General features: G+C 41.9%; 3 protein-coding genes across 8 annotated transcripts in view; 1 reads left to right on the forward strand and 2 right to left on the reverse strand.

The window, feature by feature from the left end:
- roraa (RAR-related orphan receptor A, paralog a) overlaps nucleotides 1-9,729 on the reverse strand; it is a 224,550-nt gene extending 214,821 nt beyond the window's left edge. Inside the window, exon 1 of the mRNA XM_079683221.1 lies at nucleotides 9,418-9,729. The gene's annotated coding sequence lies outside the window, so the exon portion shown is untranslated. The remainder of the gene's footprint in view (nucleotides 1-9,417) is intronic.
- Nucleotides 9,730-16,585: 6,856 nt separating this feature from the next.
- c2cd4a (C2 calcium dependent domain containing 4A) lies at nucleotides 16,586-19,987 on the reverse strand. The gene is made up of 3 exons (XM_079683225.1): nucleotides 19,730-19,987; nucleotides 18,157-18,311; nucleotides 16,586-18,046 (listed from the first exon to the last, which is right to left on the reverse strand). The coding sequence occupies exon 3, from the start codon at nucleotides 18,017-18,019 to the stop codon at nucleotides 16,673-16,675; it is 1,347 nt and encodes a 448-aa protein (XP_079539351.1). The 5' UTR covers nucleotides 18,020-18,046; nucleotides 18,157-18,311; nucleotides 19,730-19,987; the 3' UTR covers nucleotides 16,586-16,672.
- Nucleotides 19,988-20,089: 102 nt separating this feature from the next.
- The window catches only part of tln2b (talin 2b), an 80,727-nt gene continuing 75,618 nt past the window's right edge, over nucleotides 20,090-25,198 (forward strand). For 2 of the 6 annotated variants that reach the window (XM_079683213.1, XM_079683217.1), the window contains exon 1: nucleotides 20,091-20,436. The gene's annotated coding sequence lies outside the window, so the exon portion shown is untranslated. Of the gene's footprint in view, nucleotides 20,437-20,488; nucleotides 20,766-21,821; nucleotides 21,852-25,198 lie in introns of those variants that run through there. The other 4 variants (XM_079683216.1, XM_079683215.1, XM_079683214.1 and 1 more) reach the window with 4 other exon arrangements.

Here is a 25,198-nt window from a genome sequence, read left to right on the forward strand (position 1 = left end):
GGGACTCCTGTCGCCGATCAGTAAGGTATGAAGGAGCTTTCTGCCTGTTAATTTATCATTCAGTCTGTTCCTTCTATGTGGTACAGTGCTACAAAGATAGACTTGTTTCAAATAAGTCGCAGACCACTACAGAGTTACAGTACAGCAAAATACTCCATGCAATCACATTAAAAGCCTTCAAATAGATAGATATCAGTACAGGATGCCAGACAAAGACACTGTTGTTTCCCTGGTCCTTCCGGTTGCTTTCGTAGGGAACATTATCTCAGTCGCACAGAGCCGTGTTTTTGCTGCGGTGCTTTCACAAAGAATTGAGAATATTTTCTGAACAGAGATGCCATGACCTAAAGGCTGCTTGTCAGTCGGATTATTCAGCTGATTCTCAAACAAGACTCTAGACAAGGCTGCAAAGAATCAGGGACCGAAAGACGGGATCAAAAAGGAGGAAAGGCAAAAGCAAGGAGGGGGACATGTACTGTAGGGAGCCTAATGCATCGCTTACACAAAGAAGATGTTCATATTTAATGCTCATCATTAAGGCAAGGTTTGAGCATGGAAGACGCTTCTGCTATTTTCCCACACCCCTTGAGCCAAGTCCTTGTGACAGCCCTCCACTGCATCCCGGCAAATTATCCGCATGAGCTGCGGCGAACAAAAACAGCCCAGTGCGGGGGAAGTGAGGCCCAGCCTCAGCTCCACTCCTGTGATGGGGAGAAACGTCACTTTGCATCAGCTCCAGCCCTCCAAACCACATCATCGGCAAGTGAGGAGAACAAGACCGTTCCATGGGGAGAGGACAGTTGAAGGGAACAAGGCAGATAAGAATAAAGGAGATAAGAAGTAGGAATACTGGAGAGAAGAGAGTGTGTTGATGCTTTAGGAGACACGGTGGTGTTCCCTAGTCAATGCTAATCTGTGGAAGTGAAACATTATCTAGCAGAGCCATGATGATTTCTGTAAAATGTTTTGGTGAAATGATATAACATAGCCTTGGGCTTTAAACTGCATGACAAATAAATCGTTTCGATTTTCTGAGTGAATACTGTATTCCCCTGAGCATTCCTATTACTCGAGGTGTGAAAAATGATAATTAGACACAACAACAAGTACTCGCAGTACATCAAACTATATGCTCGTAAATTGAAAATTAAAATTGTAAATTTAAGATCGAAATACAAATAGCAATATGAATCCTAATTCGAGCCACTAACTTGTGAAAGGCAGGATGTGCCATGCTAGTTTCAGCCAGTGGTTGGTGCTAAGCAGTGCCGTGTTAAACAGAGTCAGGGCACTCTCTGCTGGACATTGCCAAACTTGCAGGCTGTGACAGTGTATTGGACTAACTGGTAGAAGACACTGTTGGGTTATTATTGCTAACTTCATCTTGAATGTTAAAAAAGTACAGTGGCCTATGTCCTTTTTTTCAAGGATATATCCCAACGGCCAAGGAGACTTGAGAAAAATTGAGTTACACTAAAATAAACCTGTCTTCCAAGATGCATGTGCTACAAGCCTAAATTGGCCTATATAAAGGCATAACCATAGACAGCCTTTGAATAATATTGACTTGCAAACTATGCTGAGGTCAAGGACAGGAAGCAAGACCACGATAGTTGGCACAAGAGTGATGGAAAGTAAACCAGATACATTCAGGACTGGTGCAAAGTAAAAAGTCAAGTATGCTATTTTTAAAGATAATGAATGATTGGGTTTCTTGCTTGAAGTAAATAGGCTTACAGGAAAAACAAAAAACACGAATAATGAATATGTGGTTGTATTCTCTAATAAAATTCAATCAACATTGCAATGCCTACTTCCCATTTAAGAGTTAATTACATTTCATTTGTACATTGAAGTATTTTTGACTGTACATTCCGCACCATTAATCTATTACTTTTATTGTGTGGTGCTGCTATTTTTGCACGCTCTAATGATCACAAGAATTACGCGCTTTAGAAGAAGATACAAATATTACAGCGAGCTGCAAACCTTAGTATGGTACCAACAGAGGAATCTGCTATTTCATCTGGTTGTCATTTGGGATACTACATTTGATTTAGTATCTTTAATAATATAAGAATTAAGACATTTAATAATATTAGACTTGGTATTGACTCAGGAAACCAGTGAGTCAAACAACCAGTAAATCAAGTGAATATTTCAAATCAAGATTGAAATAAAAAAATAATATGACAAGATTACTGTAACACCCTTATGCAGTAATTTATGAAAAGCATTCCATTTTCTACACACCAATTTTCTCATAAACAGCAGTTCAAAAAACATGTTTACTGTCCAGTAATCCCTTTGTTTTGTATAGCTTGAAAGCCTAATGACACTCCAGCACTGGTCGAGCATTTATTGAACACACACAGAGAGTACGTGCAGGCTGTCTGTCTGAATCATTGCTCTCTTGTTGCAAACCGCTCTGTACAGCCGAGCACACTATCCATATTCATGTGATTTTTGCCGGAAGGCATTGGTGTCTACTAAAAATAGCATGGTGAGAGAAAGGGTCTCACATTGTGTATCCCAACATGTATGAACCCAGTCCCTGTGATTGGGTGTAAACAAGTGTGTCTTTGCCGAGACCATCCCTCACGAGGTTGAGTAAACATTTGTAAATAATTACTGTGGGCCAGAAAAAAAGAGATATTATAGGTGGGTGCATAGTGTAAATCAAGAGAGCCATGTATTGCTCAATGTTCTCTTTATTTATTTGCACACCTAAGTAAAGACATCTCTAGTCTGGGTATTTGTGAAAGGGATGCTGATGCATGACCATAACCATTTGCGTGTGAGTGTACGTGTTTGTGCCCGATGTGTGAGTCCAAGATTGGATATCCTAGGGTTGGTTGCATGTAGATGTGAAATAACATAAGCAGGTCTATCTGGAGGTAAAATGTGTCAAATTCAAGCTTTTTCAAATATGTTTGGTAGGCAGTTACATTACATTAAATATCTCATCACATGACCCTTTTGTACTTTAGTATCCCATAGCCACATTGGTTTTAGTTCAGACTGATATGGGGTTGTATCACCAGCAGATGGCGGCACATGTCTAGCTGCTGTTGAGGTGCAAACTACCTGCTAACAACATCACACTGGTTTACAAAGTGGATATACAAAATTAGAAACTTTCCATTGCTTACAAATCTACATTAGAAAGATCCACAGGCCATTTGCTCAACTACTATGTTCTCACATTAAATTGCAAATAGTAAGTAAACCAGAACGTGTGAAATGTCTTATTCAAAAAATAAATCACACTATCTCTCTTTCAGTCGGTGGAGAAATAACGTCTTATCAGCGAACATGATATTCTTTTAACTTTGTTCTTAATCAATCAAATGTACTCAAACATAGTGTGAAGGAAACACTCTGAGCCAAATTGGTGGTAATTTGCTATTCCTAGCTAAATACTTTACATACGGATTTTCCTGGTGTAAAAGGAAGTGTGTTTAAGTGTAGGCAGGCATGTACTAATGTGGCAAAGTTGCAGGTAATTTCCTTTTTGTAGAAATAATAGGTGCCTGAGGCCATACTCTGACTTCTTTAAAACCGGACATGGAAACTATGACACATGTGAAGCTGGGAAAATGAGGATGTGGCTGTGTGGGTGTGTATAAACTAAAAAAGAACCAATCAGAGGAGCGGATATATTCAGTTTTTAACTCTTTCAAATTAAGTACCGTATTGACTTACCGTACAGGACACCAATGTGGTCAAATGAAAATGTTAACACCATCACACAAGGCCAGCTGCAGGAGGTTTAAACATGCTGGCCCTCAATAGGAGAACAAATCAATTAAAATATATTGACTGAGGAAATTGTTATTTTAAATTAATCTAACTTTTTGAAAAGCTCCTTTTGTCCCTGCAAATGTAGAGTATCACAAGTAAACCTTTCACCACACCTTGAAGCGCAGGCAGGCACAGTAGAGACAAAGTTCTGCATGCGTAGAACACACACACAGCCACAGATACACACACACCTTCTCTCTGAACTGTAGCACTGACATGTGTACCAACACATGCAGCCTCACATGGTGAGAAACATGTGCCCTGCTGAGATCTGAGCTGTGTGGCCTTTGAAACTCTCGCTCTCAACTCGCTGCATGAGGCAAAGGATACCCAGCTGTGGAAAACATGCAGTGTTGTAGCTCTCGGAGACAAACTGGGCAATAATTCACCAATTAAGGTTTTAAAGAGAGGTAAAGTGGTTGTTCACTAAGCTTCAAGCAGATTAGAAAGACCGCATGGCTAATCAAAACACTTTTTTCTCCATTGTAGATTGTGGACAGAACAGCAAATGAAGCGAATAATTACACATCACAGATACTGTGGAGTGCGAGGCTATAGTTTGGAGGCTCAATCAGATGTCTTTCGATTTACTGCACTTTAACTGTCAAATCAACCGTGCCAAATACTGGATATGAATACATGAAATAACAAAGAGGAGCACCAAGATACCATCGATAAGAAAGTCAGTTATTGAGCACAATAAAAACTAATATAAAGGTTACAGTCAGTCAACCTATGCCGTCAACTGACGTGGATTGTTTCTAATTAAGGGAACAGCAATAGGCTCTGACCTCATCACTCTTTGCATACACCAGGGTCAGAACAACAGACACATCAAATACAGAGATGACGACAGCTACCATTAGACTATTATGTGTGCACCATGAGGAGGATAACAAACACCTTCTATAAATGTACTGGACAAAATAAACCATATAGCAAGTCCCCAACAATACAGACTCCATCCATCCATCCATCTTCTCCCGCTTATCCGTGGTCGGGTCGCGGAGGTAGCAGTTCCAGCAGAGAGCCCCAAACTTTCTTTTCCCTGGCCACATCAACCAGCTCTGACTGGGGGATCCCAAGGCGCTCCCAGGCCAGAGAAGAGATATAATCCCTCCATCTGGTTCTAGGTCTACCCCTTGGTCTCTTCCCAGCTGGACGTGCCTGGAACACCTCCCTAGGGAGGCGCCCAGGTGGCATCCTAACTAGGTGCCCGAACCACCTCAACTGGCTCCTTTCGACGCGAAGGAGGAGCGGTTCAACTCCGAGTCCCTCCCGGATGACCGAACTTCTCACCTTATCCCTAAGGGAGACACCAGCCACCCTGCGGAGAAAACCCATCTCGGCCGCTTGTACCCGCGATCTCGTTCTTTCGGTCATGACCCATCCTTCATGACCATAGGTGAGGGTAGGAACGAAAATGGCCCGGTAGACAGAGAGCTTTGCCTTCTGGCTCAGCTCCCTTTTCGTCACAACGGTGCGGTAAAGAGACTGCAGTACCGCTCCCGCTGCTCCGATTCTCCGACCCATCTCACGCTCCATTGTTCCCTCACTCGAGAACAAGACCCCGAGATACTTGAACTCCTTCACTTGGGGTAAGGACTCATTCCCTACTTGGAGTGGACAGTCCATCGGTTTCCTGCTGAGAACCATGGCCTCAGATTTGGAGGTGCTGATCCTCATCCCAGCCGCTTCACACTCGGTTGCGAACCGATCCAGTGAGTGCTGAAGGTCGCAGACCGATGAAGCCATCAGAACCACATCATCTGCAAAAAGCAGTGGTGCAATCCTTAGTCCACCGAACTGCAGACCCCCTCCCCCACGACTACGCCTCGAAATCCGATCCATGTATATTACAAACAGGATTGGTGACAAAGCGCAGCCCTGGCGGAGGCCAACCCTCACCTGAAATGGGTCCGACTTACTGCCGAGGACACGGACACAGCTCTCGCTTTGGGAGTACAGAGATTGGATGGCCCTGAGTAGAGACCCCCTCACCCCATACTCCCGCAGCACCTCCCACAGTGACTCCCTGGGAACCCGGTCATACGCCTTCTCCAAGTCTACAAAACACATGTAGACTGGATAAGCATACTCCCAGGCCCCCTCCAGGATCCTTGCGAGAGTAAAAAGCTGATCCGTCGTTCCACGACCAGGACGGAATCCGCATTGTTCCTCCTCAATCTGAGGTTCGACAATCGGCCTGACCCTCCTTTCGAGTACCTTAGAGTAAACTTTCCCGGGGAGGCTGAGTAGTGTGATGCCTCGGTAATTGGCACACACCCTCTGATCCCCCTTTTTGAAAAGGGGAACCACCACTCCGGTCTGCCACTCCTTCGGTACTGTTTCCGACTTCCACGCAACGTTGATGAGACGTGTCAACCATGACAGTCCCTCAACACCCAGAGCCTTCAGCATTTCTGGGCGGATCTCATCCACCCCCGGGGCTTTGCCACTGTGAAGTTGTTTGACGACCTCAGTGACCTCCCCCCGGGAGATTGGTGTCGATCCCCCTTCATACTCCAGCTCTGCCTCTAACATAGAGGGCGGAGTTGTCGGGTTCAGGAGTTCCTCAAAGTGCTCCTTCCAACGCCCTAACACTCCATCAGTTGAGGTCAACAACGTCCCATCCTTACTGTACACAGCTTGGATGGTTCCCTGCTTCCCCCTCCTGAGGTGTCGGACAGTTTTCCAGAACAACTTTGGTGCCGCCCGAAAGTCTTTTTCCATGTCTTCTCCGAACTTCTCCCACACCCGCTGCTTTGCCTCGGCCACGGCTGAGGCTGCTGCCCTTCGGGCCTGTCGGTACCTTGCAACTGCCTCGGGAGTCCCCCGAGATAACAAATCCCTGAAGGCCTCCTTCTTCAGTCGGACGGCTTCCCTGACCACCGGTGTCCACCAGGAGGTTCGAGGGTTACCGCCCCTTGAGGCACCTAGGACCTTGAGACCACAGCTCCCCGCCGCGGCTTCGGCAATAGAGGCTTTGAACACCGACCACTCTGGTTCAATGTCCCCAACCTCCACAGGAATGCCCGAAAAGCTCCGCCGGAGGTGTGAGTTGAAGGCCTCCTGAACTTGGGCCTCCTCCAGACGTTCCCAGTTCACCCGAACTACACGTTTGGGCTTACCAGGTCTATCCAGAGGCTTCCCCCGCCACTCGACCCAACTCACCACCAGATGGTGATCAGTTGACAACTCCGCCCCTCTCTTTACCCGAGTGTCCAAAACATACGGCCTCAGGTCCGATGATACGATAACCAAATCGATCATGGACCTTCTGCCTAGGGTGCTCTGGTACCACGTACACTTATGAGCATCCTTATGTTCGAACATGGTGTTTGTTATGGCCAATCCATGACTAGCACAGAAGTCCAGTAACAAACCACCACTCCGGTTCAGATCAGGGGGGCCGTTCCTCCCAATCACTCCCCTCCAAGTGTCTCCATCATTGCCCACATGTGCGTTGAAGTCTCCCAGCAAGATTAAAGAGTCCCCTTCAGGAGCCCCATACAGGACTCTTTCCAGGGTCTCCAAGAAGGCCGTATACTCTGAACTGCTGTTGGGTGCATAAGCACACACAACAGTCAGAGTTTTCCCCCCCATAACCCGCAGGCGTAGGGAGGCAACCCTCTCGTCCACTGGGGTAGACTCCAACAACGAAGCACCCAACCGGGGACTTGTGAGTATCCCCACACCCGCCCGGCGCCTCACACCTTGAGCAACTCCGGAGAAGAATAGAGTCCAACCCCTATCCAGAAGTAAGGTTCCAGAGCCGACGCTGTGCGTAGAGGTGAGCCCAACCAGATCCAACTGGTAACGCTCCACCTCCCGCACAAGCTCCGACTCCTTCCCCCCCAGAGAGGTGACGTTCCACGTCCCCAAAGCCAGCTTCTGTCGCCCGGGTCTGGTCCGTCGAGACCCTCTGCCTTCACTGCCACCCTTCTGGCAGCGCACCCGACCCCATCGCTGTTTCCCGTAGGTGGTGGGCCCGCGGGACGGAGAAGCGGAGGTGTTGCCCACGTCGCCTTTTCGGGCTGTGCCCGGCCGGGCTCCGTGGCAAGCCCGGCCACCAGACGCTCGCCGACGAGTCCTCCTTCTGGGCCTGGCTCCAGAAGGGGACCCCGGGCTTCCTCCGGGCCGGGTATCCTCACTTCGTGTGTCGTCTTTCATGAGGTCTTTTGAACCAATCTTAGTCTGGCCCCTTGCCTGAGACCAATTTGCCATGGGAGACCCTACCAGGAACACAAGGTTCCAGACAACACAGCCCCCAGGTTCATCAGGGCACACAAACCTCTCTACCACGGTAAGGTGCTGGTTCTTCAGACTCCAATAAACTGAAATAAATCAAAACCAGTATCCGCCTATAGTGTAGTGCTTACAAAATGAATTGATTTATTGTTATGGTTGAATTGTTGAACATTTGTTCATTGATTGATTCTAAGTGATCAAATCAGAGAGAAGAAAATGGGTACCACTTTACAATAAGACTACCCTTATAAAGGATTCATAAAGGGTTTATAATTAGGTTATGAATTAGGTTGTAAACAATTTATTAATCATTAAGAACCATTTATAAACCAATTCTAACATAGTTGTCATACATCAACACAGGCTCACTATTTGGCAAGATGACTAAGCCTTATATTGGCTACTTAGCGAGAATCAACTCACTGAACAACAGATACCAAGGATGCTGGCTGATGAAGAAGACGAAGTAAGCTAAGTAGCCACTTAGCAGTACAGATACATGTGGGCTCACTATTTGGCAAGCAACCGGTCACAGTTGCCCTGTTTATCTCATGTCTTATAAAAGCTTATTAATGATAAAGTGTTCACAACCTAATTAATTAATTAATTACAAACTATTCATAAACCCTTTATAAGCGTAGACTTATTGTAAAGTGGTACCAGAAAATGTTTACATTGTGCTGGTGATATCATCTTAATTGTGAGAATGTGCTGTTTTGCTGAGTGTTATATCACTGTAGGCCGACTTTAGGCTATAAGTCCTAAAAAAACAAGCAATAATAGCTTAAGATATGAGGAATTGTTATGGACATTTCCAAATGTCTAAATGATAGGCAATGTATGGAGAAATGGAGAACAGTGAACAGCAAAGTGACCTAAAAATCTAAAGTTTGTTACTTACAAAATATATCATTCATTGCACAAAAAATGCAATGAATTATATAAACTCACAATTCCCATTAAGTCAATATTACAGAAGAAATTAAAGAGGCTGAGTGCAAGACAACAGTCACTGATTCTACAGAAGGATGCATCGATTCCACAATGTAAGCAGAATGCTACTAGGCACCAACACATTTGCAAAAAAGCCAGTAAAAATACAGAAACACCTTCAACAACAACAATCTAAACCGTCAAAGAGGATTATTTTGTACTGCTTTTTAACTCAACATTTAAGCATCATAAATCATGAACCAAACACTGATCACAGGAAAACCAAACTTGACAACAAGCCAATGTTTCACACGACACACTGAAGACAACAGCTTTAGCATAATGGGCGGTTAGCAACAACAATCATAGCAAACACCAGAACAACACAGCACAAAATAAATTCAAGCTAACACGTTCTGCTCAACCTACCTTGTTCAAATGACGCAATGTTATCCAGCAGAAGAGTCTTTGGGAAGAGTCGTCATGGTCCAAAAAGGCAAGTTACTTCTCCTTGGTCTTGAAATGAGTATTATAGAGTGAAGTTACACCTGATGCATCAAAAATATTCCTCCATTGCTTCATGTTTTTTTAAGTTATCGACTGGGAAGCTTGGTAGTGATATGATACTTAACTTGTGACATCACTGTGTGTAGAGCCTGCATTAAAGCTAGGCCGCAGCTAGCAAAGCAAATCAGAGTAGAAGGATCCAAAGATTGAACCGGGTGCCATTCTGCAAAGGGTGCGTTTGATTAATGATGCAGCGACTGGACTATTTCGTGTGTAGTACACGTTTAAACATAACTGTTTCGTGGTGTTTTTTCTTAAACCAGCTCAAATAGCCACGATTACAATTTAATTGCAATACCATCGTTAAAAAAACAAGGAAAACACGTAATAAAGATAATAAATGTGCAGTTTCGAGTTACTGTGTTTTTTTTGTTTTTAAAACACATGATATGCAATTCTCCCTGTATGCATGGCTGTAACCTATCACTAATATTATTTTAGGCTGCCCACTATTTAAACTTGGCAAAACACATGGATCATAAAAAGAGCCTTGTTTATTAGACAAACTGAGTGTGTTATCCCAGACTTAGTTCACATAAATATAGGGGGTTTCTCCGTTTTGAAAGTGCTTTATGATCCAAGATAATTTTTGATAGAGTAGTTCTACTTCCCTAGAAATGAAAACATTTACTCCATGCATATTCTTTACACAGTATTACACTATCACCTGTGTGAAAGAGACCTGAGATAATGTAATATTTAAAGAACATGTTAAAGCCTTTTCAGTATGGTTAATAAGACTAAGTAGCACTGCGCTATTTCGTGACATTTGTAACTACAAAACTATTTTTTCTAATTTCATAATACACCATGGAGGATTCAACGTGTCATCATTTTATTAGAGCCTTGGGGCACGACATAATTCTGACACTCCGTGACAAGAATACATATCTAAAGATACCTAATTGAAACAGAACTTGGATTGTGGTGAAAATCTTCACCCACAAACACTCATCTGTCATTTTCATAACCAGCCCCAAGACACCTCCATCTGTGTCTTAGCATCAACAACTGAAGCAACACCTTACATACAACAACAGTTAAGACATTCATTAAGGCAATATCGGTGTTTAAAAAGCAGCCAATTCTTCCTTCATCAGATTGATTGCAGTTTATTCTCTGACGTTAGCTGCCATGGAAAATGAGGCTTATGCTAACTTGAAAGTGCAGTTTTGGGTCTTCAACCATGAATGTTTCAGCTGTCTTACACATGGCAAACTCATCCTCAGTGCCAAGGGTTGTGAAACATTTGTTCAAGATGACACTGCAATTTACCCTGGTCTGTATCAGTTGGTTGCCAAGTAAACCAAAATGACAAACAAAGACCCATCACCAGCTCCCATGTTTACCCTCAGTTAAATAACGTGACTGGAGGCTGTGGACCACTTGTTATCTCTTGTTCCTGATGCTGTGTTATATTTACAGCCCTTTTATGAATCATATGACGATACAGTATCCCATGTACCGTGATGGGCATTGATTTTTCCTAGTCAGTGTCCTTTTACATTACACTGAAGATGTAAACATATCACAAAGCCTATCATGCTGGTTATGCATGTTTTCCCCCTTTCCATTACTAAAGTTCACCAAACACATGTACAATATTATTAAATCACCATACGAGTGACGGAGGTATGGGTTGAGTCATAATGTTGGTGAAAATTGAGCTAAAAATAAACCTTATTGCTATTCAAACTGATGAATGAGGAAGAGGGCTTTCATTTATATGGAGTATTTTTAAAGCACGACAGAGCTTTGAAATCATAATTAAGCTTTAATGGATCTTTTGGTACTTCAAAATGTGAGCAGAGGAGTCTGTGTTTCATCTAAATGAGACTTTAACTGTCTTGCTGGTTCAGTATTATACAAATGGCAATTCATTGAATTAGGTATTTGTGGAACTATACCGTGACATTGGATTTCTCCCCTAAAATAGATAATTAAGTTGAGAAATGGTATAGGATGAGATCATAAATCGACTCTGTGAATAAACAATTTGCTCTAGAGTCTATACAACTTTTAGAAAATCTTAAAGTCAAGGACAAACAAAGTCAAGGGAATGGGGACTGTGAGGCCCCTCTGTGGTTTGTATGTTAGTTCTGTAAGTGGATCATAGTAAGTAGGACAGTTAAAATGACACAGACAGACCCAGATGTGTCTCATCGCTTCTTCCTCTCAGAGAAACTGATCAAGCACCAGAGTGTGGGTGGACTGGGCAGACAAAACACACTAGCTAATGACCATAATCATACCATGCAAATAGATTTGATCTAATGGGAGATTTCATCAATTTGAAATGATCTCCCACCATTTAAAAAAATACGCTTTAAACGGTTTTCAGTCCTGAGACTGATTGTTTAGATTTTGATGAATGCTTTTTTACATGTATCAAATTATTTACTTCTTTTTAAATGTTTTCTAGTTTAGATGTCATACACATGATGTTGTTAAGTTGAAATACTCTGATGTCTAACATTGATAGAAGAAGAAAGGAACTTCTATTGTAAGTTGATAAAGAAAGGGGTTGAGCTTTTGGAAAAAAAATGTCCTTCAATAGTCGAGCATACTGTATAGGACCATCATATTGACTGGAGACAAGAAAGATAAATCCTTTCAAAAGCCATATGTAATCCTATTTTACAATATTGAACAGCATTAATCAAATGACCTGATTAAAAGAGGTTAAAATGTTCCATGATGTCAGCAGTGATGCTGAGTGATTGTTGTTTCAGCGTCATGATACCACTGTTTATGGCCCCACTCTTCAAATTGGTAAACACCTCCTTCAATGTTCATCCAGCACCAGATTAGTCATGAATAAGCTTTACACTTTATTTTAGATGCGTCATTAGGCTGTGTGAGGACACAACACGTACAGTCAGATGAAACCAGACCCTACTGAGTGACACACACATACACACACTGCCGATGCCTGGTGGTGCTCCAATCTCGCTGGGACTGCAGTATTTATTTTTGTTTATCCATCTATTATTTTTATTTCAAAAGGATAAAGTTAAGTTCAAGTTTAGGTTTTGGCTGAGACACATGAGCTTTATGGTTTCATTAATAGAATGACTTGACTCAATATATTCCACATTATTTCCAGTGTGACAGTGACCATTCTGCCTCTGTCTAGTTAGTGACAATGTCTTTTCAAAAATGGCCAAATTCAACCTGATGGAATCACCTTACATCTTGTTATCTGTTTAGACATTTCCCAGTATATGATAAGGTCGAGAACACCTCATGTTGTACTGTATCTGCACGTAGCGGACTCATCACTTAGCATGTGCACCTGTCCTGTGTGACAGCACCCACTCAATCACCTCAGGCTCTGCATGGAGCCGAGTCCTAGCGTGACCGGTTCAGTACACAACAACCACATACTGTAGGCAGGACTTCCTCACACCTGATCACACTTGTATAAACTTGCTCAACCCTGCTCTCATACGTACAGTAGGTGCTGAGACTCCATATGAAGCTGGTGTGTTGCTTCAGGCAATCACTCACAAGCAGGGCTGTTTAATTGTTAGTTATCTTGACAGTACGTCAGTAAAAAGGGGAGGCTAATAATAACTCATCATGTAGCATGTGCAACACAGCAGTTGTGTGTGTTCATTTCTCAGTTGCCCCCAGTGATGAGTCTGATCACCCTTGTGAACATGCTGTTCGGATGGTTAAATGCATTTGGACAATCACGACAGGGCTTGCACAATGTTGTCTGCATAGCCATTAAACAGTTAGGCAAACAGTCTGCCAGGACACAGATCATGCGACGGGGGGTGGACTCAGGAAAAGCTGGATTCATTTGATTAATAGCTAACTTTTGTCCATCTTAACAAAAGTGAGCAAAATAAATCTAAAGTTGATTAGATAAACAACATATGTGAAATAATGACTAAAGTTTCTTTGATAATTATCTTCAAAGACAACATAGCAACGAGAAGTATATTTAAACTAAATAAATAAAACTAACTGTGCATGATTAGGTAGGCCTACTGTGCACCGAAAGATGACACTGTCTTCCTGTCTGTGTTTTTTTTACCTCTTGTGATAGCGCCTCTACTCCCATGGCAACCAGGCTCAGCTCCAGGGGAAACCATGGAGATTCGTCCTTTCATGTGTGAGATGCTTTTATTTCAACACATAAGTTGATAGACGCTGTCCCTGTTTGATTCAGATGCATTTCAGCTTCAGTCGTGCTGCTGCTTGCATCCAAAGCCAGCTGTCAATGGATCTTTCCTGTGCATCTGAAATGAAGCGGGGGAACCAGTCTGGATTTTGTGGATATTCCAGGCTGCCTTCAGAAAAGTATTCAAATACATATAATTAAAGTACACTGTCTAAAGGCTGTTTTCGCTGGACATTTGATTGATTGCAATGGGAGTTGGATACAAAATTACAAAAGAGGTCCACTAGCATTGTCCCTATTTCTAAAGCAGCTGTTACCCTGAGAACATAAGTAGGTGGGGTACCTACTGGTGACAACATTGGTCAAACATGTTTACAGTGACATTTGACGTTGTCTGCTAAGTGTTTTTGGCACAATACAAGCGCCTGGTAAAACAGAAAATGTGATAAGGAAACTGGTTTGAACAGACTGATTTACACTGGGTAAAAGATATGGTAGGGGAAGGGAAACGTTTGCTTTTCCAAGTAAAAAAAACAACATTCGGTCTCCAATCCAAAAAACATTGAATAGCTTTTGCAGCAGTTATAAAGCTGAATGGTAGCAGGACATTCACAAACATGACTGTATAAGTATATTAGTGTAAGTATACCTGATGTTTTCTAAGTGTAGTTGTTGTCTATTCCAGCTCATTACTTTGAAATTGTAAATGTGCATTAGCATGGGCAAAGGCATCCTGATGAATGAAGGTAACCAGGCAACTGTTTTCAGACACTTGAGATTAAGCCAGTGCACTTCCCCTGTTGCGCCTTTGCATTCATGATACACAGCTCTTAGGGAGACAGATGTTTCCTACAGATAATATGAAATCACTTCTAGTAATCAGAGGTAAGTACCAAAAACACTGCAAATGATGGACACACACCCACAATCTTGTATTCCCATTACTCAATCTCACATATGTCTTTTATGTTCAAATGGCAAATATAAACATTTATTTAAAAAATATTACAGCGCATTTTAAACAAACATACAATATACTCATATGTATGTGTATGTTATATTTCAAACTGTTAGATATGCAAAGAAAGGTTTGTTTTTTTAATCATGCAAGAAGGTGAAATGGTGAAAGAAAACGGGATACATTATTTGGACTTACATGTGTTTTTCAGGAAGTAGCTTTTTTCAAGGGGTAATATCAATTGCTTACAAGCCGTTATTTGATGCTTTTGTTCAGGAGCAATTCCTAGACTTTTGTATGAGCGGCACCAGCTTGGATCAAGGGCCCTAATGCTGCTGTAACAAATGTGCTATATAAAACCAACGCTTCCGCTCCTTTGAATATAGATAGATCAGTGGAAATCCCTCTGAATCCTATCAGTGGTTGACCAGCACGGGGAATCACGGGTAATTCTCATTTATTACAGGGTATTTCACAGCTGAGTCAACACTCAATGCAAAAGTGCCTAACAGTATCAGCCTCTTCACAGGATCTGGAAATGCATCCTTTTAGGAGAGGTATTGTTGAAACATGTAGGTTGTCTGTGTGGGATGTTTATGTGTTCCTTTGTTAGAAATAAGATGCTCCTATTTATTATAATGACACAAAAGCCTGCGTGTTAGGCCTGGTATTGTAGAAAGACAAAACCCTAATTTCCATCAAAACAATTGAGAAGGAAATGGAAGGTTTTTGTGGCTACGCTGAATCTGTAGTTCCAACTGAAAGTGGATCATGAGCTGTATTTGTCCAAAGGCTTTTTCTCAGTCGCACGATACAGACTGGAAAACCTTGTAAAATATTTGCATTAAAGCATACTTCATTACAGACATTGGACTTTAAAGCCAATCTTCCAGCAGGTTATTCTTTGGTGAAAAAAAAGCTAATGATATGTATCTCCTCACATTACTGTATGTTGTTTTGACATCTACTGTCTAACCAGCAGTTGTCAGTCCCTTATCAGTTCTTTTTCTAAGCCCTGAGAAACCTATTAATCTTTAACTAGGAGCTATAGTGGCAGCCGGAGCTTTTAAGCCTGATCTTTATTGCTGAAAGCAGCAGGATATATGCGCCTGCAGTCTACATTAAGAGCTCCTGCTCTGTTCAGTTGAGTAAACATGTATATTGCATGAAAATGTGCAGCTTTTTGTCTTCAGCATGAATTGAATCTACTTTGTTCTGTAGTTGTCTGAAAAAGACCTGTCTTTATACACAGCCGTTTTATTTTATTATTCCTTTTAGCAGCCTACATTTATTTGTAACTATGATATTTTTATTTGGAGCTGACCGTAGTAAATTTGTTTGGTTTGATACCAATAGTAAAAGTGTCATTTTGAAAAAGTATTGTAACAAATCTAAAACATAGCCTGGCCTTGAATGCGTCATGTGATACAAAAAAACACATGCGTTCTACGTCTCGAGTATGTGTTGTTCATGAACATATTCCGTTTTAACGGTAATTGTTATTGGTATTATGTATCCATACTGGGTGAAAAACAGATCTTCTTCTGAACGCTGTTTACAATCATGCATACTCGACGGTGAAAATTGCCCTCTCAGGTTTCTGGTTTGTATGTAGTGATATTTTAATCATTGGAAAGGTCAGGAAGAAAACAACAGGCTTATGGGACAAATATGAGACTGCAGTTGTCTCCGGCCAGCTCATGCTGCAGCAACATTAACAAACCAAAAGCCTGTATATCATTATATTTACATCCTTGTGTTTGTTTATCAGCAAACACTAAGTGGGGATTCACTTTGGTGGTGCATTTCTTTATTCATGCTAGCAATCATAAAAACACATATGGAGAAAATTAAGTTATTGTTTCTGCAGTGATACAATTTATGGTTTACAATTTTTTTATAAATGTATTAAAAACAAACAATGTCATAGTTTTCCATAATTTAATCATATATAAAATCTTGTTTTACAATACAAAATAGAAAATAAATAATTCAAAACATAAATAAACAGTAAAGGAAGTACTTATTTATGATGTCACAATGCTAGAAAGAGGCAAATCACAGTTGCCAAGGAGATAGTCTCTTTTCAGGGTGGACATTTTGTTCACCACTTTAAAGCGAAGGGACCGCTGACTGATGTCTTCCTCTGAGATACTATCAAAGAAGAAATCCTCATTGAAGATTGGATTACGGCTCTTTCTGATGACTGTGCTGCGTTGCTTCTGGACTTTTCCGGGCCCCAGAGAGAGGCTGACGCTGCAGTTGATAATCTTGGGGTCTACAGAGAGTGGATAGAGGCCCTCAGCACTGATCAGTCGAACCCGTAGTCTTTGGTTATCTGGGCAGTACTCTGCTGCGAGTCTCAGGCTGCCATCTCTCCCTATGGGTGCCATTCTTTCCTTCATTACACTCTCTTTGTGCAGAGTCATGTCCATAGGAAAGATGTTGGGTGGCGCCAGGCTGTAGCTGCTCGGCAGGCCTTCAGCTAACCCATCTGATGCCCTCCTCATGACATTGGGGCTATTGTCTGTGGAGCTGCCTTCATCTGTGGACAGGGAATTGTTCCTGGACACCATTGCCTTCCTCATGTTCCTTGACAACAGCAGATCATGGCTCAGTGCTTTGAAGAGGGAAGACTTGGCAGGGCATCTGGTCAGCAGTGGCGAGCTGTAGGGAGAGGATTCAGTGGAGGAAGTTGTATCGCTGTCCAGAGCGGCCTGCCAGTTCAGAGAGTATCCTCTCGGGGAAAGCCTGGAAGTCAGGGAGTTGAGGCTGAATGAAGAATGAGAGGAGGAGGGCGAAGTTGAGGGGGAGAGTTTGGAGCACAAGCTGGACCGACTTCGGGGCAGCAGCAGGGGAGAGGAGCCAGGATCAGAGTGGAAGAGCGACTCCTTCCTCCTAGTGTGGGGGCTCTCCAGTAGGGTGCAGAAGCCATAGCAGGTCTGAGCTCTGGCCATGTGTGGAAGAGACAAGGCAGCCTGGCTCTGGGGGTCTGCATTGGTGGTCTCCTCATCACTGCAGCCTTCATAGGGGCTCTCATCCACACTCTCCACCTGGATGATGTGCGGGTTCATGAGCTCATAACTTGTCACCTCTATTTCAGGGCTAGTCCTCTCACATGGAGACGCCTTGGTGACTCGAGCAGGTCGGCTGTGCTCCGTATTTTTCATCTCCTGGAGGGAGGGGATGGATGGGGGGATGCAGAACTCTGGGATGTTATCTGGGGTGATGACGTAAGGACACAGGTGAATTATTTTGGGTTTGTCGCCTTTTTCTCCAAACATTATGTCACCAATTTTAAAGCTTAGTTCTGCTGATGGGAGAGGCAGATTAGATCTCTCCACTGACACACGGATCCTATCCACCAACCACATGGGTCCTCTGGTAGCAAGTGGGAAACTCTGTAAAATCAAAAATATATCATTTTAAATTGTGGTATTATGTTCGGAAATGTAACACTCAAAGTGAGATCATATCTACAGCCATGAACTTTTCCGAAAGCTTTCCTTACCTTTTATATTCTGAAGATATAAATAATCCACAAGGCTGTCCCACACAGGATGGACGGATAGCTCCTGCTTAAATCTCAGCCTGTTGTGAGAAATCCCAGAGGCTCACTTGACAGCAGATGGAGCTTCTCTCTTGGCAGGATCGGCACATCTGTGGCTGTTTGAGAGACAAACACAGTTTAAATGAAGCAGGAAACCAGTGGATGTAACACACGCCCCCCCCCCCCTCCCAAACACTGATTGCACAGGATCCTCCCTCTCTCGTTGTCCACCGGTTTCCATGGAAATATCTAAACCACAACAACGCACATTGCCCCTGTAACCGCTGCTCTGTATCGTGAGATAAGCTTTTACTTCTAGGTGAACAGCTGTTTTAAAGCAAATGGCAGACTTTTGATAAGATGTGGTGTATGAGTTTGTTCTGTGAACACAAACAAGGTTATCTGATAAGATACAAATTCAAAACATTTTTAGAACGTTTGAAGTTCCATTACCAAAAGTTAAAGTGATAAAACAGGCCTGGCTTTAGAGCAACAGCTCAATCCGGCCTCTTTATAGCTTTCTACTGAAGCCCTTGTGGCATACAAATACATGTAGCAGGTGTTATTGGCTTGGCATGAGTATAATGTATATCTACCAATTCCATTTCTTCATTGAGGCCCTACAGTATATCACTAATTTATTAATTTATTAAAGAAATATTAAGATGCTTAACACATACATTATTGCATCATAATTTTGCTTTGGAAAATTCCAGATATATTTTTGCATCACTAAATTCAGGTCTTCAACCTTCATGAAACATTGTCATATCAGTGCTACCCTCTTGTGGTGGCACAGAAGCTATAGGATGAATGATTACCAAAATGCAGGACAGAAAACTGTAATTGTGGTGGATCTGCACTTTAGCTATAGTAGTTAGTGTATTTAATCTGAAAAAATACATTAAACATTTTTTTGACACAGACTTACACAGTAAAACTGCAACAAGCGTCAGTTGTGCTGGTTTTGGTCTGTTTTCAATAAGATGCTAACGCAACAAGGACAGTCCCTTTACTATTGTCCTTTGGCTTATCTCCGCTCTCTTGTGATTCTAGAGGGAAAGGAGGGATCGTGTCAAAAAATTCCACTCTGCCTTGGCCAAGGTTCAAGTGGAGTAACTTGTTTACAATACGTTACCAGGAAGGCACTCAAAGACAGAATGATGTCAGTGTTAACAATATACCAGGAAAGTCCTAATTGGAGGAGCTTCTAAGAATTGTTTTTTTGAAAACGTTCCAGACTCATCATCAATTAAGGCTTGCATCTTAAAAATCTTGTGCCTCTTACACAAAGGTTAAAACAATGAATTTGAGTTCAATCATAATGTCCATACACAAATATTAACTATTTTAATGAAAATGTAATCTAAGACTAACATTGATCACACACAGCTCCATAGACATACAGATGTACTGTGGGTCTTTGTGTGAGTCAACTTTTTGTTGGTGAAAACAGTTTTAGGCTTTTCAACATGTCTAATAAGCAGGAGGAAAGGTTTGAAAAAATAGTGTACTGTATAATACTGAATTTTACTTTTTTTTCTTGACAACCACTGGTTTCTTTTCCAAGCGTCTGAGCCTATGTGTGTATGGAAGCTTGAACATCCATTAGATGGCAGTATCTGCTCAGATTAAAAAACAACAGCTCAGATATGATACACTGAGAGAAAGATGTTAGTGAGATTGAATACTCTCTAATTATTACAGAGATGTAAATCCAGCCAAAGACCCATCAAATGAAATAGAATACAATGTTTATGAAGTCATGATGCAATGTGCAAAATAAAACACTCCTTACAATTCATTATTTCAATATCTTAATAGGATAGGCCTACATGTGTTGCCCCCCCCCCCCTCAAGGCATAAAAAAAAAGACAGATCTCAGTTTTTTACATCTGTGCGTTAATATTCAATCGCGTTTCTCGGGTTCATTTTACCTCGCACGATTGCTCATCTGTATCTCTGAGCATAGCGTTGAGCCTTTAAACCTATCTTCATCTGAGACTAGGTCTATGATTATCACAAACCAGTGGTGTCTGTGACGTTGCTTCCTTTTTACGGCGCATAGATATGCGGTCGTTTCTCTTTTTTCCCCATCTCTCTCCACTGTACGATAAAACGAGGAGGGGCTTGATGCCGTGGAGGAGGCAAGCAGGCTGAGCTGACCCGCTTGCGGTGTATGTGTATCGCTTAGCCTACATCCGAGCCAGGTCGCATGCATTAACGAGTGACAGAAATCAGGTAGGATTTCAGATTATTTTCTTATTTTACCCCCTGTATGTTTTCAAACCCTGGCGCTGTTGTTCAAGATGCTGTTCCTCCCAAACGGGCTCACTACAGGGAGGACCGCTCGATGTTGGCTCAGCAGAAGCGCTAGAAACATATCATATTCATAGCCTGCAGACGACCTTTACACATGATAATGGGATGTGTTTCACTTCTCCGTGTCCTTGCTTTTATTTTGATTTGATTATTTTGATCTGCTTCATCCGGTGCGTTATTACGAGCCTGTCAAATCTATTTATTCGCCTAATGTTTGACTGACTGCTTTTGACATTGACAGATAAGAGGTAATATGATGAATATTTAATTGGCTACTTGTTTGGCGTTGTTGCTGCATGTTAAATATCTAGGCTTGCCGAAAATCGGAATGGGCAACTAATGCTGCCCAGCTCCAGCATCCTTGCTGCTCTGCAAAGAAATGTGGTGTACAGTAACTTGGACTTGACCTGAATGTTATCTGGATCGGCTTAACATCAAAGCTGTGTGGGACTGTCGTAGCATGGAGGGATGTAACCAATGAAGATGTACAGTAGGCTGACAGAATCGTGGGCAGAATAGGCAGGGGATACTCTATAATGGTCTGTTTGGTCAAGTTTGTTGAGCTTGCCAGCCCACTAATCCTTCGGCCCAGTGATAGAAATCTGCATTTTTTGGATCTCTGTAAGAGAATTCATTTTTTATCTCCCGGCACCTGCATGCTTGCTGAGGTCGGAGTGAATGCTCACCTGGCTATACTTTCTCCATGACACCTGCAGGGGGGATGTGCATCTCCTGAAGGACATGACTCCCTACTGTAGGCCGCCCTGCTGCCTCATACAGATGTGTGTGCGCTGTCAAATGTTACTGCATAAATGTGAAATACAGGGGCCATGCAGTACACCCCTACATATTTCCATGGTTGGTTTTACAGTTTGTGGAACACATGTATGAGACCTGGGCTAAATTGCTATGCCAAACCACATTAGCAACACGTCAGCCTCTTTCGACATTCTCATTTACAAGAAAAGCTATTGGCTGCTATCACAAACTGTTAAAAAAAAAATCACCCCACCCCTCTACAGTATTAGCAGCTGAGCTTTTTCTATGAGAGGCATTTTCGACATTAAGGGTCAATCCAAGGATACTCATGGCGTGAGGGGGGTTTCAAACAAAGATTGAAGGGTGCCATGACATGAGTGATTTAACTAGAAGAGTTGAGCTGTATCAGCAGGCAGCTGTGATTCTGGATAGCTTTATACAGTAAGGCACCACATAGAGACCTGAGGCTTGATTCCAAGTGGGAGTAGCCGTACTAAAAATGGAATCCCTGGTGGTTCTGTAAGGCACCAGTTAGTGTAAGATAAAAGCATCCGACAACCACATTATAGGGAAAGGTAAGGGCTCCGCAGCATGCAGCATTGTTGCATGTTGCTTAATTGGTCTTTCTAATTCCCACATAGCATCTGTGTTTGTGTTTGTAATCAATTACATGCTAGGGTCGCTTTCTGGTTTTACATTTTCTGAAAAGTAAACAATCAGCATAAAGTGTCTCAAAACCAACGGTTCGGTTGACAGTTGATGGTGTCAAGCATTACCGTTTTAGCTTTTTTCTGCTTCAAAGTGTGCTTCATGTGTGATGATAAAATGATCTCAGCTTTTAATTAATAGCATTACCAAAGCCATGGAATGTTTCTGTTATCAGATATATGGATACTTAACCTTAATAATGCTTACATTCAGTGATATATGTCTGTAGTGCCATTTATAAATGTGACAAGGATGATGATGTCAAAATGTTTGGTATTTTTAATTTCTTTAATTGTGTCATGTAACGTATCTTAATAAGAAGTGTTCAAAAGCTGATTGGTAAAATTTCCAATAGAAAATAATCTCCAGATTACACAGTGCTGGAAAGGCTTTATGAAACCTAAATACCTTTCCCCTATAATGGTATTGAGCTGGATTGTCTGTAGGTTTAATGTTTAGACTATTCATAACATATTTGCCCCTTTCTTGAAATGTTGTAATCATATACCTAATTTAAAGCAAAATCTCAATAGAGGTACACTGCACCTGTTGGTTCACCGTACAGTAAAAGCATTCGGCTTGCCAATGAGTCCAGAAGCGTAGACCTTCCCAATTTGAGCATCTACAATGAGCACTGCAAACTTTGCTACAGCACAGTACACAGATATAATTAGATCACAGCACCACCTATGTCACAAGCTCACATGAAGCATGCATCTGCCAGCGGCAACGGATAAAAGCCTAGTGTTCCACCTAACACATCACTGGATACTATTCACAAGACCCAAGTTTATAAAATCAATGTTAGTGAGCGTGTGCCAAAATAAATCATACAAATATTAAACTTATAACATAATAAAGAGCCCAAACTCGTAAGTAATGTGAACATTCTACATGTTCTCCTGCCTAATCTTTTGAAGGATTAGATAGCGGTAATTATAACCAAGCACTATTTTTAAACGGTGCCTTTTTCCCACTCATTGCCAGCTATTGAAGAGGCCATTACCACAGTGATTCCGTATTATGGGAAGCTATTAAGGGTATCTCTGCTACAACAACTTTAGTCCACTCTTTCAACTCTGCGCCTGATTTACTGTGAATCACAGGTCACAAACATGGCCTTTAAATGCACCGCGTGCTCCCGTAAAGTGCATTTAGTCAGTGTTCTTTCAAATTGTGCAACCCGGGAAGAAACATACAATCGTTGAACTGTTCCATAAATAACTGTAACAAGGTTCATGCATTTCCAAGTAAGTGTTTTGATCCACAACGTGTTGAGAACAAGCACAATAGTTAAAGACAAAGCCTCAAATGTATTTGCTGTTCATTAGAAAGTGATTTTCCTCTCAGCTGTTTCAGTTGCTCCGTCATCAAGAATACATTCCTGGTCGGAATTCCCCAGGAAATGTTCTGCTGGTGGGGGTGGGAAGTAAGGGTTTTGAGAGTCATTGGAGAGAAAGATTGTTGAACCATATTTAATGCATGAATGTGTAGGAGGTGGAAACTCAAACACACCCCATGCTGGCGCTGTGACCCAGCCTTTGTGTTTCTTCTTTACCAGTGAAATAGATCTCTCTTGTGTATTTCCTCGCTGCTGTCTCTCTGTGATCGCAGCCTCTTTAGGGCCTGGCTCGTTTCCAGATATGTTTCTATAGAAAAAGAGGTGGATGTATGAGCTGGCAGCCATCCTTACTCCTCCACCACATCAATCTGAATTCATAATTTCCGGTATTTTTTTCCCTAACAGATGACTGTGGCAGGCAGTCAATATGTGAGAGCTATAATGCAGATGGGAAATGTTTTCACTAGCAAACAGTTCCCGATGTGCTTTCAGATTTAAAGTCAGGTTGATCTCACATTAGTTTAAATTGGGGACACACATGATTTCTAATTGCTGGCCAATCTCTCGATGCGTATCAGTATAAGCAGATCCGCAGGTCAATCTATTGTTGGTAATGTGCAGCAGTTTAATATAACTATTTTAAACTTCAAATATGGTGATTATATCTACAATTATATGATTTTACTTTAATCGAGAAAGAATGCAGCTAATTGTTGTTTCCTCTTTCTTTTTTTGATCAGATCAGCAGACCATGTTCACAGGACATGACATCATTTATTATAATTGATGTAGAAAGACCAATATTAGGTGTCACGTGGTAATGTATTTAATTGAATGGAATAGTGGTGTCTGAAACAGCACTTACCAAAGTATTTACCTTACATGTGTCTGATCCGACGCGGCTGTAGCGATGTGTAAGCGGACTCAAGAAGTAGGTCAGTCGAAGCCGGTGTGGTGTGCTTTGGGTCAGAGGCAGTGGCACAGCCGTTGGCACTTCTCATCAGCAGGTCGCATTAGCTGCCAGTTTAAAGTAGCAGATGACAGGTCTGACCTCCCCGTCATGCACTCAGTATAGCCCCCCGACTGGTTTAGTGGCATAAAAGAAAAGAGGTGTGATCTGAAGGTTCTCTTAGCACCAGCGGTCAGCTTAAGTAAATATCTGCCTACTTACCTTTGGTTGCCTAGCTGCTGATATACATTGGAGTACATTTAGGTTTTTCAACTTTGGCAAATCTATCTCATACTTTCACCAAATCTCTTTTGTGTGTTTTTCGGTCGGGCTATTCTGTTGAATTATAATTTAGCATTGAGCAAGTAATCTGACAAAAGCTTCAGTAGTTAAGCTGACATTTTAAATAACTCACCCTTGTGCAAATTGCATAAATAACCCTATTAGCATTCAGTTCTACTTTTGGTAATTGTGTAATTCACACTTCATTCTGTTATAGCTCTGTTTTGGTGTTACAGAGTAACACAGGAATGATTGGGAACATGACCCACTCTGCCTGAGGTAAACTGATTATCAGTGCTAAAGCTCATGTGATACCTGTGCTAAAGATCATGTGATACACAGCCTCCTCTGAAAAGGGTAGAGTGGCTGACATGTTTCTCCGTATAGCAAGTTTGAGGGAATACAATGAGATTCCATTGTCATTGCCTTGCATTTAAGTATAAAAGGAGTAGATGTACTCTATTGTGTTGAAGTCAATACTTTTCCTCCTGTTCTTAAAGTACAAAATGGCAGGTTGGGTTTTAATGGACACAGAATCCATCGAGCACAGTTCACCACCTTGTAGTCTTTGTTCAGTTATAATGGCTGCTTTTGTCGACTTGCTGTAACCAGCCAAGCTTCGTGTAAGGTACCACTGCTCA

Source organism: Notothenia rossii (assembly GCF_949606895.1).
Source record: "Notothenia rossii genome assembly, chromosome: 5".
Classification (NCBI taxonomy): domain Eukaryota; kingdom Metazoa; phylum Chordata; class Actinopteri; order Perciformes; family Nototheniidae; genus Notothenia; species Notothenia rossii.